The following is a 15,620-nucleotide window of genomic DNA, read 5'->3' on the forward strand; positions in this document are numbered from 1 at the left end:
TCTTTCTGGTTATGGAAAGAGTTGTGCCTCTTTTATTATTATGATTATGTAAGTGTAACGACATGCAAATGAATATCCCTTTATTACTCTTTGTCTGACCCGGTTACGCAATATCAACTCTGCCATAACAGAAGACCATGGCCCTGCACATGTAACATCTGTTTGATAGACTCTCGTTTTATGCTGAGGGATGAAACACGGACAAGGTTCGCCACGTTGCACATCTTGTGATTTTATCTCAAAGGCATATACTGCTTTCTCCCCAACTGCTTCCTGTCTTGCGGCGTGTATGTATACAGGTAACCTACGTGTAGATGATAATATCGAGAATGCAAACTGTGTAGATAAGGGGAAACATCTCCACAATGCTAAATCGGTGGTATACGCTTACAGTAGAGACGGTAATTCGTCGTACATCACTGTTTATCTGACAATAAGTTGTATATTTCTATGGCCTGTACGTTAGTTTATCAGCCATTAAACAACCTACCTGATCAATCATGCATCAGGGGTGTGGAATAGGAACTCGACGATTGTGATTAAGCATCAACCACGTGTTCAGCATGACATGATGGCATCCCTGATAAAACAATAATTAAAATATAACGGAAGTCCTACAATACAACTGATGTGCCTGATGGCACCATCGGTTGTATCTGATAGTCGTCAGTATCTATCGTTGTACTTCACCTGTGTCGTTCCACAACCATGTTCTCCGATCATAAAGCTATGAGCTATTTTTGGGATAAAGTCGTGCATCTACAAGATAGGATTGTGATACAAGTAGGACATATTGGAGAACATCGCTTCGATCGCCGGAATCTTGGCGTTAGACTTTTATTCTTCGTCTACGTCAACACATGTACAGTGAGCCAAATGCAGCTATATCACATATAAATAACAGCAGTATCACGTGGTTATCATAGTTGTATCGTAGCTATATCACATATATAAAACTACTATATCACACATTTTTAACAGCTGTATCACGTCTTTATCATCCTAACTGGCCCCCACGGGAGATAACATTTGGGTGAGATCAAGCGGCTGCAATGAAATTGCATCATAATGCTTTGCAGACCATTGTGACGTCATTGGATACCATGACGTCACAATCCAATGACATCACTAATGGCTTTGCTACTGAGGCTGTTAGCAGTAATTTTTACACTCAAGACACTGCTTATTACTGTCTACAAACTGAAAAAGTTGGAAGAATGATGTTGCATGATAAATTAAATCTCACCCTCGTGTCTTTTGATATCAAATATATCAACACTCCTTGACAAAAAGCAAGCCTCGGAGTTTTTCCACTTTCATCAACTCGTGTTGATATATTTGATATCAAAAGACACGCTGGTGAGATTCTCTATTTGTCACAGCTATGTCATGACTGATGGCAACTAATCGGATCTGGACTAAACGACTGCTTGACACAGGTATGCAATGACACTGATCACACCTGTAACACATTATAGTCCAAGGGCGGATCCAGCATTTTTGAAAAGTCGGACCCCCTGGACCCCCCTCTGGATCTGCCTATGTTGTTATGGAGCCTACGTTGAGATCACTATTCGACTCACCTGTGGTGTAGTGATAACGAATAGCAACGGACATGGAATTTAATGAAGGTAACTTTTACCTTCCACGTATAGAAAAAGTGCTGCGTTCACTCAGCCTCATTTAGATATGCGCTGTCCTGACATGTAACAGGTGACATGCAACACGGGATAGTAACAACAATACTTTCATCCCCATAAGTCGTGCTTGTGGCAGGAACTGACTATAATGACGATCCTGTGATCATGTAAATGTGTGACCTGGCTGATTGAATGTCATCTTGAGCCGACGGCATGGATCGATGCTCATGCTGTTACCCATTAATTTGCCTTGCGAAAACTCGATTATATACAGACCTCCACTGACCACGCTAGGAAACTCACTCACTCACTCACTCACTCACTCACTCACTCACTCACTCACTCACTCACTCACTCACTCACTCACTCACACACACTCACCCACCCACCCACCCACCCAAACCCACTCACTCACTCACTCACTCACTCACTCACTCACTCACTCACACACACTCACTCACTCACTCACTCACTCACTCAGGACCCATAACCGAGAAGCGAAGACCTGCATGTTGTAAGCTTCAGAAGACGTAAATTTCATTAACAGTTTGCAGATTTGAGACAGTATTGAAATTGTTGGATTTGCTTGTTAGAAATGTTCTGCAGCTGTCGTCATAGTGTTGTGATCACCTTATGTGTGTTCTGCTTTACTTTCAATGGCATTCCCCCTTCGTTCCCTGTCAGCATACCACCACTGAAGGGTTGTACACGTTTATAAAAGCCGACAACAAACATATTGCCTCATGTGAATTTCCATCATTCACACACAGCCACAGTGACATATTTATAGGCGTGCTCTGATTGCTTGTATAGCCCGGGCCACATAAAAAACGGTGATAGATTGGAGGAGGGTGAGTGGGGGTGGGAGAGTGAGGGGGTTGGGACTAGTTACCCATGTTGTAAACTGTCAGGCAAGTAGGTTCTACAGGCATTGCGATGCATAAACGTATAGTTACTGTATCATTACACAATTGTATGTATGCAATGCGGGCTGGTTTAGTCAGGATGGTGGTTTGGTCTGTATGGATTATATTGGCCTGATGTGATTGCAAACGAAACTAAAGTGAAACCCCTTTTTAACTTACATTATACTGTTCCCGGTGAAATCGTTTCCGGATTACAAAGTGACTGTTACAAAGTAATATCAACTGCATGTACAGAGTCGTTGAGGAAGGATTTTCTTATTCGCGCGATTTCCGGACTAATAGTATTCAGCTTTTCTGTATGCTTCTTGCAAAGCATATATGTGTATGCAATGTGTTTTGATATCAGTAACAACCGTTAGACTACATCAACGTGACTGACGTCCAGGTGTTATACACTTCGGTTAACTGAGGCCACCAACGTTACGGCGGTTCTGGTTACGCCATAAAGTTCACCAAGCCGGGGCCGCACTGTCAGTGCAATGAATAGAGGAATAGATAGGACTTCGTCCGTTGTCACTTATCACTATAGCCGGCCTGATAAAGATAAAGCTGTATGATAAAGCGAGATGTTGGTGTCGTCGTCGACAGAGTCTGGTGTATGTTAGTGAGCCTTATCCGTTCTTCCCGCGTGATAACAGAACAACAGATAACAGAGTGATACATTTGCAGAAAGAATGACGAAACGCACACATCCATAAAATCATTGGACTGGTATACAACCATCACCTACCACTTACACGTTCATCACCAGGCGCTTCCTCAACCACCTAGTCTGTCTTACAGACCCTGATACAAATTTATCAAATACAGACCATGCAAGTCTATAATGTTTGGCAAGTCTAGATTTCTGCGGTATCATGAAATGGGTTCCTTCTCTCGGTTCCTTTTTATTACATTTTTATTAAGATAATTTCACAACTATTTTTTGGGGCACGATATGTTCATTTCAGAGACTAGATGTTAGTCTATCAACCACCGTATAGCCGTAGCAGGAATGTCGCTACCAGCTACATCCCATTCCCTTCTTATTCCCACTTTTTGATATACGAGGGGCGTTCAATACGTTTTGCAACTTCAATAAAAAAGTGCAAAAGATATTCTGCGACTTGGTCTTTTATTGGAGTTGCAAAACTTATTGAACGCCCGTCGTTTGTCAGAGACATCTACGGAATGCATCCAAACATAGTGAAACATACCTTCGTGTGACAAAGGCGGATAGGATATCATTAGGAATAGCGAGAAGTCATTACAAAACAACCAAATAATTCGTCACCCTTATTAACGCCCATTCCGTACATAACAGTATTCAGCAAACATTGCTTTGAACGAAGCACAATGTCACTAAAGACCTTTCTGTCATTGAAAGTAACAGATAGACCGTTTCTTCAATGTGGTTGTGCTGATTGCCTAGCATATGTAGGGGTGTAGTGTTACTTCCGCCTGTATAACGCAGTGCGTTAACTAGCCTTGCGTGTTGAAGCACCGACACAATGACAATCTCATACATAACTCAACATGTCATTAGAACGACAAGAACGGTAATATTAGGCTTGTGGGTGAGTGTTTTTTGTTATTCGTCTTTTTAAAACCACCGCTGCTGCACTGTCATGGCTGTGGAAACAAATAGTTGCTTCACTATTTCGACAGAATGTGGTGAGTCGAACTTGCGTCTTTAACGGCCTATAAATTGATATCTCAAACTCAAGTGAACGATGCACTATATATCTGTAATACTCAAAATCTCTTTCAGCGATATAACTTCTTTTTTTTTATCATATAATGGGTTTATAAGTTTATCGGCAGGATAAAGTCAATTGATAAAAACGGTATCCGTTGCGGTTATTTACCGATTAATATGGACATAATAAAGGTCACTTAGGTACAAATTAACATGGTGTCACCCGTGTCCGTTGGGGATTGAGTCAGAATTGATATGGACAATTGGGATAATTATTATTATTTAAATAAATAGTATAATGTTATTTTTCCAAAAATGTGTATGACGGGCGTAGTGTAGTGTAGGCAACATTCGTGATATAAACGGCGAATCAGTTTAGCGAGAACGATAGTTTTTTACATGTATGTGCCTGTAGACATATGCGGCTATGGACCTTTTTCCGAATTTAAAGTAGTTGCACTTCCTGTGTAAGTTTTAAACGCTTTAGAAGATATACGGGACTTTGCAAGCTGAACGTTCGTGCACATCCTTTGACCTTCGATCTTGTTACTTACACGCTCATAGGCAACTGATTCACATTGATGCATACTTTAATTATTCAAAGGAGAACCGTTGCAGGTAACGCAGGCACATTCGTGAACAGTTACACAATGGACACCAGCTTAGTGATATTGTGACTGAGTGATTCAGTGGCGTAAGGTTGTGCATCACTGGTGCATACAACAGTCACTCAATGGAGAGAGACACATGACAGGGATGCAGGGGTATGCAGTGGACATCAGCTTAGTGACACGGATGCTGAGTTATTCAGTGGCGAAAATTTGTGCATCACTGATGCATACTTAATTCAGTCAATGGAGACATGTCACACTGGTGCAGAGTTCTACAATGGAGAACATCTGCGTGTGTCACTGATACATAATAATGCAAAGGTGAAAAAATCAATAAATTAATATTTCTGCAATATAACTATATGCCACGAGGTGGGTTGTTTTAAGCTTTTAATACATTATAATACACTCACAAAGAGACACGCTTCTAAACGAGCAAGCATTTTAATCCTCCGAGTCTTAAGTGTGTAACTTTGTCTTTTCCAGCCGTATTGTACATGTTCAAACACGTGCACATTCACTATCGCTTTTTTCAGTCGACGAATCAAGAAATCGTGTATCCTCGCTGTTTGTCAGACATTTTGAATGCATGTATACCCTCAGTTTGTGTATAAAGAAGACAACTAAATACAAACATGGTAGAGCCACAAATGTACTCAGAAACACGAGAGGTAGAGTCCGCTTCAAGTTGGACCAATCAAGAATCTTGTAGATGTACCTTTCTCCCTTATCATTGGTCCCACCAAGTATGTGATAAACGACACTGAATACTGTGTAGATGACGCCATAGATAACTGGGTAGATCACGTGATACACACGTACTGGCATGGCGGTTATGAAGAGGTTGGACAAGACGTAGATGGAGTTCATACCGTGGAGGATGAATCTCAGTAGTGTCAGACTTTGATCTGAAAAGGCGAATGAAATAACGGTTATACGAATACAAGATTGATCCCACTTAAGCCATTCACAATAACCAGGTTTTTTGTTTTCCTGACACATGATGCTCAAATTAAATTAACTAGTCGACGGAAGCCCATTTACATTGTATAACTGGATTCACATGAGGTACATATTCGAATTTCTGCAAACACATACCCTTGAAAATGAAGATCCAGTAGATGGCGCTAATGTGTAAACTCCCTTCAGTGACGACACTGTTGAGGAGCCATGATGTTTTCAGGTGCCAGGGTAGATGTGACGTGAAACCTGAAGTAGGACATATCTTGTAAGTGTCTAATTTGAATTACCTATGAAGAGAAATATATAAAGTACGCGTGATTCCGGGGTTTGTGATTGGCCAACCAAGCAATCGTTTTTGAGTTTACGTTTCCATGAACAGTCACGCCCGCTAACGGAATTACTATCTTGAATTTGCGTGGGTTGTGTTGCATTATTGCATGATGTCACTGATTTCGTATTGTTGTCTATATTTGTTTGTGTATTAATGATTAAATAAGCTGTCTATTTACGCAGTATGCATCCCAGTGTTTAAGTACATGTATATACGCCTACAAAGGCAAACAATTTTATATAATATAAAATAAACTTCGACCTGACGAACCTCCGCGCTGTGTAATCGCTTTTGTTTGTTTTTGTAAAATAAGTCGATTGGACGGTCGTTTCGATTTTTTGAGGACATTTTGTGGTCTAAGGCGACACAATTAACCGTGAAGAGTCGCGCCAGTATTCGCTGGTCGTGGGTTCGAATCCCCAGTTTGACATGATTATCATCATTAGTCTGTCCTCACCATACTCGTGCAAATTGGTGTCATGGACGGTATACTTTAGCGTCAGGGTGGACGTCCCTCAGAAATACAGCTTAACAGACAAGCTACAACTGAAAAAAACTGTTCGCGCACTCAGATATTGGTACATAGTTGTTTGTAATGACTAGGACCCGTCCTAATATGTCAGTGGGATATATAATTATTTATAATGATTAATACTTAATTATCTTTTACCATGTATAATTTCCTGTCTGTTGATCCTGACGAACACCACGGTGACTGCGTCCAGGACAGTACTCGTGGTCAGCAGGAGGTAGGTCCAGTTCGTGAGGTAGATGAACCACACAGCGCCACCTAGCGGTGATGACGTCACTTTGGTCGAAGACACCATGCTAATGACCAGCCACGATGTATGAAACAGAGCCCAGAATATCCTCCAGGACAGGTAGAGACGAGGGTGGCCCCACTGAAACGGAAGTGTACAACTATCACCCTCCAGCTTGTGACATCTCGAAGCATTATTATTTCAACATCCAAACATCAGGCAGGCTAGGCTGAAATGTATATCAGTTGCGAATGAGGTTTACGAAAAGATATTTAAAAAAATACCACTATAAAACTGTAACGTTGTATGCATTTTAAGTGAGTGAGTGAATTGGGTTCAACGCAGCCTTTAACAGTATTCGAGTTATATCACAGCGGGTCAGCTTAATGTGGTACGAAAGCCCAGACTGATGCAGGTCTTAGACGTTCACCACTTTTGGTGAAACCCACGAGCACGGGTATGGGGCTGACAAACCTAGACATATAATCGGGGCGAACCGAAATTCAATCCCACGATCCTAGGTTCTGGCGTGTCCAAGAGACGCAACTCTGCACAGCGAATTATTTTCAGACCGCCGTCATATAGCTGGAATATTGCTGAGTGCGGCGTTAAACAACAACAAATAAAACAAATCATCTCTTGCGGGCTTTTTGTTCGCAACGAAAGAATGTTAGGCGGATAAAAATCTACAGTCGTTGCATCATCTCACAAGTATTTCACACTGAAACTAATACACGGATACGAGTGTGGAAACATAAGTATCTTATAAATCCTATTTTAGTATTACTAATACCGCATTTGAGTATTCTGTGACAAAAAGCAGGTGTAAACATGGGGCAGCACCACAGCTTCAGGACTCTGAACTTGTTATTCAAACATTAGGTTAATTGCAGGATACCATGAGAAGTGCAGTCCACCACGAACTGATAGCAAATGACGTACACAGACGGTGACAGTTTAACAGTGCACATATGTTACAGTATCGTAAGGCAGTTAGAGGCGCCTTCACCAATGGAGTGAACAGCTAGACAGTCAATATCCTAAACATGTACATGTACCTTTTTGCATACGCTCTATTAACCATAACGTATTATGCAGTTCTGACTTTATATCAAGGCACTATGTTAACATGGATAATATTTTTGAAAAGGTTTTTGAAAGCTTGGTCGAGTATATAATTCCGCTTGCAATAGGAATATACACATTCAGGTATGAATTGCTTCCAGGTATTCCTCAAACGTTGGTGCGTTAAATTTAGCCTAATTTCCCCGTGCAGTTGTAAATCTTCCAAAATGTAACTTGAACTCTCGAAAACAATACATTGTTAAGACAATGTCACATTCAACTTATGACCTCGGCATGGGCCTTATCGGTCACTGGATTATGTATTGGAATCTCGCTTGTCTCGAACATCGGGTAGCCCAACTTGGTCCGATGACTTCGTATTATCAAGAAGTCACTGATATGACATTCATATCATCATCAATCATGACTCATCGTTCAGTATAATGTATGACATATATATTCAGAGTGAATCGGCTTAAACGCCGCTGTAAATCCTAAACCACCCGTGCCACCTATCTATCCAGAATAGTATCGAGTTCGCTTCAAAGCATTGAATAGTACAGCAGATTATGTGTCATGTAATTATGAATTATATCAAAGGAATCACCAGAACTAATTAAACAATAAATATTCTTACCTGTGATGTGACAAATCTTTGAGGTTCATTGTGGTTCAGACCAAAGTTGCAAACCCGGAATTCACTCTTGATGTCCATGACAAACATCAATGTGTATCACATACATTAACCAAATAGATTTGGCGAATGTAAGGAGAGTACAACCACTTGACCGAACTGACAAATTCTCTGTCTTCTACCATCTGCCTGATAGGGAACGTTTTATCCACAGTGAAGGTTATTTAATTTCGTCCTCCGAGATCTATTTCAAAACACTACAAACAAACACTCGCAGTTTCTAAACATTAATCCGGAGTCAGAGCTACATCAACACATCCAATATCCATACGCACGTTTCCACTACGAGTTGTACGCCTGAGTGCGATATTTCATTCATGGGCGGTCAATGTCACGTATACATTGCTTCAACCCGACTGGTGCCGGGAGATGCTGATGGCATGTTATATACTCCCAGAGACTCAGAGAAGGCGCCTGACTGAAGCACTGGATAAGAGCTGGGAGCTGCAGCGGTAACTGTAGTGGGGAAGTAGAGACACAGTGCGCTGGTGATGATGTAATGATCTGTAGTGGGTATGAGAGCGAGCGAGACGAGCCAAGGGGAAAACAGAACACACTGGGCATCCAGTTCCGTAGACTAAAATATAGTCCTTTATCACACAATACATTTTTCGTCTGTTTTTTTCTGATGCTAGTTTCAGTGGGACAGAGTTGGCAAGACTTGCTTTATAATCTAGATTGGTTTTGGATTCATAAAATACATATATTTCACAGTCTTGGTGCAGGACTAATAGTTTCTTAATTATACTAGAAACAGCTGGTATTGCTCATTGTTCCTCTCATTTTCTTCGTGTTCGAAATCATGGGTTATTATTTATATGTTCATTTTGCATGAAAACATCAATGGGAGTGTTTATTTTAAAAAATTTATATTTACTTCTGGTCCGAATTCGTTCGAAGATCAAATGTGTTTGTATCGAACATTTTGTGCGTTCAAAACTACTTTGAGAATGTTCCTCTGTAATATTTAACTGGTATTAATTACTAGTGAAAGGAAGTGCACACAGTAACCCCGATGCAGGTATCCCTTCCGCAACACATGTTGTGTACACAGGTTTATTTCCCACACCAGATCACGGGTAGAAATCTATTTCTCTGAGACTATTATTCGTGGTTTTAGCTTATCAACACTTGCGTTTATTGTGAAGGAAGGGATGTAGCTGTACCTGCAAACATCTAATCTCGATACCAAATCCTAGTCGGTCGAACTCCTTTAAAAGTTTCGCCAGATACTATTTTTGCAATCTTGCAACGGAGATCATTTACTGTTGAATGGGCTAACCCGTTCATATTCAGATAAAATCACACATTGATTTTTTTTTATATCTTCAAAATTCACACTTCACGCCTTCGCATAACGCCATCAGGATGTGTTTGTTTTTTGTTGTTTAACGCTCCACTTAGCAATTGTCAATATATATATATATATATATATATATATATATATATATATATATATATATGACGGCAGACTGTAAATGATCGAGCGTGGACATAACAACCTATTGTTTCTGTTGAGATTCGTAAGAAACTCATTGCATTATATTTGGACAATGATTAGTTGTCAGGAATGTAGTTCTGTTTAATGTAAGCATTGGTGAGGAAGGTACAATATTTAGATGCTAGTGTGATGTGTGTACTTCCGGATTACCGTGGACTGAGATAGAGAGTTATAGAAACATGTGGAAAAATCTGTGATGGCACTGTGTTTAAATTTCCAGAAGCTAGTTAGACTGTATAGAAGGGACAAGAGCATGCCTCTTGTATCTCTAACACATTTCATGACAGCAAGACCAGCTTTCGTGTGAAGATCACTCATAACTCCGGATTCCCTGCCTTGGTCTTCCCCGGAAGACTGACCGTTGTCGCCGCAGGGTGAATATATTATTTTAACTAACTTTTGCTATCACCACCGTATTTTTGTATTTGATACTGACCACTGTCATCATATTAAAATATTCTGCCATTGGATATTGTACTACCATTCTATTGTGTTCTGCCATTGTAATTGTTTTGCAGTAATTTGTTCTAATTTGTAAACCTAGTGAATATTTTAACACATTGTTGATTGTAGACCATTTGTTTGTTGTTTGTTGGTTTCACACTAAATTCATACAATGGTATAGGTACAGATTTCTGGGTTAACATATTGTTTCAATTTGGGAATCGCCACTTAACACTTGGCATTCCATGAATTGGGAGTGCAAATAAACGCTCACGTTTTCACACTTGCGTTTGGTTGAAGTTACTCAAGTAATGAGGGATGACCTTTGGTGGAGATACATGGCGACAAACAAGTCTATCCGCGAAAGTCTATCCGCGAAATTTTAAAACAAATTCTTTTTGACGTGTGCCACCGAAGTGTTAATGTATGAGCATTGGGAACATCTTTTGTTAATAATGTCACTCATTGCCTGTTCCTTTATCACATGTAAACGTGAATTCTCAAACACAATGAGTGGTGTCTGGTGCGCGCCTCCAGATCTTGAACCAGTCAGTGCATATCTACCAGCACATCATATTGTGTACTACAACATATGACTGATCCAAGATCAGATTAAACTATCACCCAGTCAATCTGTTTCATGTATGAGCATTGGGAACATCTTTTGAAATGGTGTTCTGATTCGTCTGCGATAAAGACAAATTGAGAAATTTTTGGAGAAGGTTCACAGTGTATGCTTGTCTACTGGAATCAGAAAAAAGGGTCTTCTCCTTAACAAGAAGGTTAAAGGGTGACAAAGAATACATTTATGAGCAGGTAACAGCGACGGTATTCATGTCACAGAGTATATGCATAGGCTGTCTCTCATTAAAGTATCTTTGACTCGGGCAAAGGAGTAAATCATTGTATCCAGCAATACATGTCAATGATAATTTTGCAAAGCACCTGTGCATTTCGGTTCCTAAGGAATACTGCTGTATGACGTATAGCATTGTTGTGTTGAACGATGACATGATTAGCATGGTATATAATGAGAACAACTTTCAGCTCCAGTAATCAAACCCGTTAAATGTGGCGAAACAAATTTGTTTCAGTTGATATTTCACAATATTCGGGAACTTCGTGATCAATTGTTGTAAAAGAAGACTCATCGTCAGTGCTCTTCTTAACAATATTGATTTCACATAAATTTTGTATCAAATGACCTGCAGTTTAGGGATCCGTCGAGCAAGTAAATAAGTAACACTGATCTTCACACTCGACACCAGTATGTCAGGTTGTGTACATCCGTTTCCTCGTGTCTTTAATGTAACTTTTTCAGTTCATCATAAGTGGCGTCTAATGTGTCGCATAGTGTTTGGACGTTGACGTTATTCATTGATTGTAAAGGGGTTACACCTTCTTCAGATACGTCAATCATTGGCAAATTATGTAGCGGTTAGAAGAGAAATGAATTACCTGAATAAAAACTTGGCAAAAGAAATGTTGACATGCTGAAGTGGTTGTTCACAGGTGTGTTGGACCAATCCTATGTTCTTTCCCTCTGAAAAATAGCTAACACCACGATAATTAATGACGGTTATAACTCTTGGGATTTGCACGAACATGTTGCACGAGAAGCTGAAAATGTGCAAATTGTTAGGAAAGCAGTGCAAAGATAATTCATTTTAATTAAGTCCTAATTTCGCTCAGACGTTTTCAGATCTTCATTACTGATTTTGATATAGACATGATCTTATCTCTGTACGCTACACAGTACTGTGCATTTTGTTGATGATAAAGGTAAAACTAGAACTTGACAGCCAACAATTCAGCTAATAATACTGTGCATGTTTGTCGTAATTGAGAACTAATTGTTCACATACGCAGAACAGGTTACTGCGTAAACAACCGTAAAGGTTTCATTAAACGATCAATAATTTCAGCTAAAAAGTTAAAATAATATCTAAGATCTGTCACATTTGTAGGTCCTCTAATGTCATCTTGACTCAATTGCTCCCAGGTATTAACGACCCGAATCTGTGTTTCTCTTTGTTCCAACAATAAGGCCATAATGCAAATGATGCATCGCTTCTACACGTGTTGTGCTATCTTTCGTGTTACGTTTATAATTCCGAATACCCATTGCAATCATTTATCTAGCAAATGCTATATTGTCCAGGTAAGGATGTGTGGTAAGACATAATTTTCCTAAATTTATTCTTGTGAGACCTCCGTCTGTGATTTAACTTCCAAACTGATCTCATCTCCGTTTCCAACAAGATACAGTGCGCGTTTAATGTAGCGGTGTTTCACATATCACTCTCTTGTTTCATGGTACGACATATACATCCACCTTGTCACTGAAGATATCATTCTGTGCTCAGAGAGCTGATTGTTCAGATAAATGATATCTGTACAAAATTCATTACCAGAGATAGATATCAACATTACATTATACCTACACTGCCATGACCAAGAACACGTGAGTGTAATCCTACATCTCGTGTGGGTTGAAATGTGATAACATGAAGCAAACTTAAAAATAGATGGTGAGAAATGTCAAAGGAAAATAAATGGAAGCACGGAGGAGCATTGTCAGAGGTATCCTGAGTGCTTAAGCTAACGCAAGGACATGAAATGTACAGTGTAAAAATGCCCAGGCACAATGTCTGATTATGAGATCATATGTAAGAACATATGTAATTCCGTTCTGTTTTTGCTTTTAAAGTAACATTATCAGAGAAAAATGAAAATCCCAAAATGACACACATATCATCCAAGTCGTTCAGAATGTTGTGTAGAACGTTGACACAATAAACTCCACCACTTGTGGCTGCATAGCTCATCATACTGCTACCAATCTGTTGGTCATTTAATCACAGGCGATATAATCTCTATTGTAGACAATTACAACCTTGGAACAATAAAAACAATATGGAAGCATATGTCCACAAAGTGGGCCAATAGAGAAGATCAACGTGTTGAATATCTTTCGGGGTGAGTGAAGTCAGTACGTGACGTCATTCATGTGCTGGAATGCACAAAGAGAATAGGAGGAAACAGAATTGGAAGAACCGCCTGTCCCAGACAGCTGTCATCCAACGTGTGACAAATCTATATGAACATTTTGTAGTTGTACCCACTGTCAAGGCCCCAAACAACATGACCATAATATGTGAGCAACATTACATTAATGGTTTAATCAAAGATTACCAAATAATACACTTAGCATAAGCCAAGTATGTTTACCGAGGCAGAAAGCTGCCCAAACCATGCTTCAGTACGATCAACTTCTGGTTTGACTTTAAACCTGAAGACATGTCCATTACTCTGTTGTACTGGACTCCAAATATATATATACGCAAAAACATAGCATGTATAGTGCAAAAGAATGTTGACGTACAATCGGGTAAGCTCTTTCCGCAAAGATTTCAAAGAGCGTCATACGATGGTAGTCATGTGGATAACATGTCCAAATTTGGCGACCTCGCTGACCACAAGGATGTCCCACGCAATTGCCTATGTTGACAATTTGCTTGCTTTCAAATGTAAGTGATTGTGACTGTCAACGGTCGGACAGGATTCTCTTAACTATTCGCGAACACCCCGTGTGATCACTATTTGATAGTGATCCATAAACACATACTCACGATAAAGTCAAATCGTACAAGCGACGCTGCTCTCTGCAGGGATTTTTTGTGAATATGTATAGGGTTTGTCGCTTGAATTTAATAACGAGTCTTATATATAAATTGAGCTCTGATAGTATCAGGTTAATAGTTCTTGATACTAAACTTTCATAATATGTGATAACGTAATCCATCACACACCTGCACGCCATTCATGTCACACAATCACGTGACTACCCATGTAAATAGACATTTGTGGACGGAAAAACTATAAAAGGAATCTAAAAGTTTACTGGAGCGACACCTCTGATGGCAATCATGTTCTCGTTTACGCTGATCGTATTACAGAAATACACATGAACTGTTATATGTATGTTTCATCCCTAATGTTTTTGTGTAAGTGAAATAAATGAGATGTCTCCACAAGGGGACCTTAAGGAGAGACCAAAAGTATCATATTTTCCAAACATAACCATTTACGATCATTAGCTGAATTTGTGTTGAAACTGTGTTATCCTCATGATTCGTCGAAAATAAGGAACACACTGAATTTTTAAACTTGTTATTCAACACCTTATCCCTGACGATGCATGTGCCAATCTCATTTTCACATTAAGTAATCAGTGTATACTGGTTTGCTATGTGTATTGTTAGTATCAACGATATATTTGTATTACACGAGTTGATTTATCATGTTTATGTAGTTTGTAGCTGTAATAACCACTGAAACTTTAACAGAAAATGTATGCTATTTATGACGCAACACACAAAGTATGTAGTGTACACTGTCAAACATAGCTATGACCCACTATAGCTACAATGTACGTGTGCAGCAAAGAACGACGAAGTTTATTTTAAACATTTACACATTTAAACATTGTGTATAGTCTCAGATGACAGAGGGCGGTTGAGATCGGTATGAAGAATCTGACCCATGAGGAAAGAGGCTGGTTTGTGTATCAACAAATTGTAAAGTATATAAAATATTTCATTTGAAAGATATATGGGTGGGCAGGATTCGAAACGCAATGCATATAAACACATCGTTGTGTATATTATCTAATAAGATTGCTGGATATTCAGACGGTTTGAAGTAAACATTTATCGTAGAATCACGTTTAGAAATATCTCAAGTGAAAGTGTTGAACTCGTAAAGGCATGTCATCTTGGGTAGATCTCATAGTTTAACAATTAGAGAAGCTGTTCATATTGAAACCGATTTGTTGAAACTAAGTTTTCTTGTTTGTTACATGTTTGTCAAACGGCTACCCGTAAGTACTTCGAACGAAAGACAGATTGAGTGCTAAAGACTTACGTTAAAGATTATGTTACGTGATGATTCGCGAAGGTTACCACAGAAGTCGGTACGTACAGAACTAAATGTTTAAATCAGTA

General features: G+C 39.4%; 1 protein-coding gene across 1 annotated transcript; it reads right to left on the reverse strand.

The window, feature by feature from the left end:
* Positions 1-238: 238 nt before the first annotated feature.
* On the reverse strand, positions 239-9,117 carry LOC124121915 (protein rolling stone-like). The gene is made up of 6 exons (XM_046485043.2): positions 8,613-9,117; positions 6,820-7,051; positions 5,954-6,064; positions 5,360-5,763; positions 1,901-1,921; positions 239-304 (listed from the first exon to the last, which is right to left on the reverse strand). The coding sequence occupies exons 1-6, from the start codon at positions 8,697-8,699 to the stop codon at positions 239-241; spliced, it is 921 nt and encodes a 306-aa protein (XP_046340999.2). The 5' UTR covers positions 8,700-9,117.
* Positions 9,118-15,620: the final 6,503 nt, after the last annotated feature.

The sequence above is a fragment of the Haliotis rufescens genome, unplaced genomic scaffold, assembly GCF_023055435.1.
Source record: "Haliotis rufescens isolate VD_foot unplaced genomic scaffold, xgHalRufe1.0.p SCAF_16, whole genome shotgun sequence".
Classification (NCBI taxonomy): Eukaryota; Metazoa; Mollusca; class Gastropoda; order Lepetellida; family Haliotidae; genus Haliotis; species Haliotis rufescens.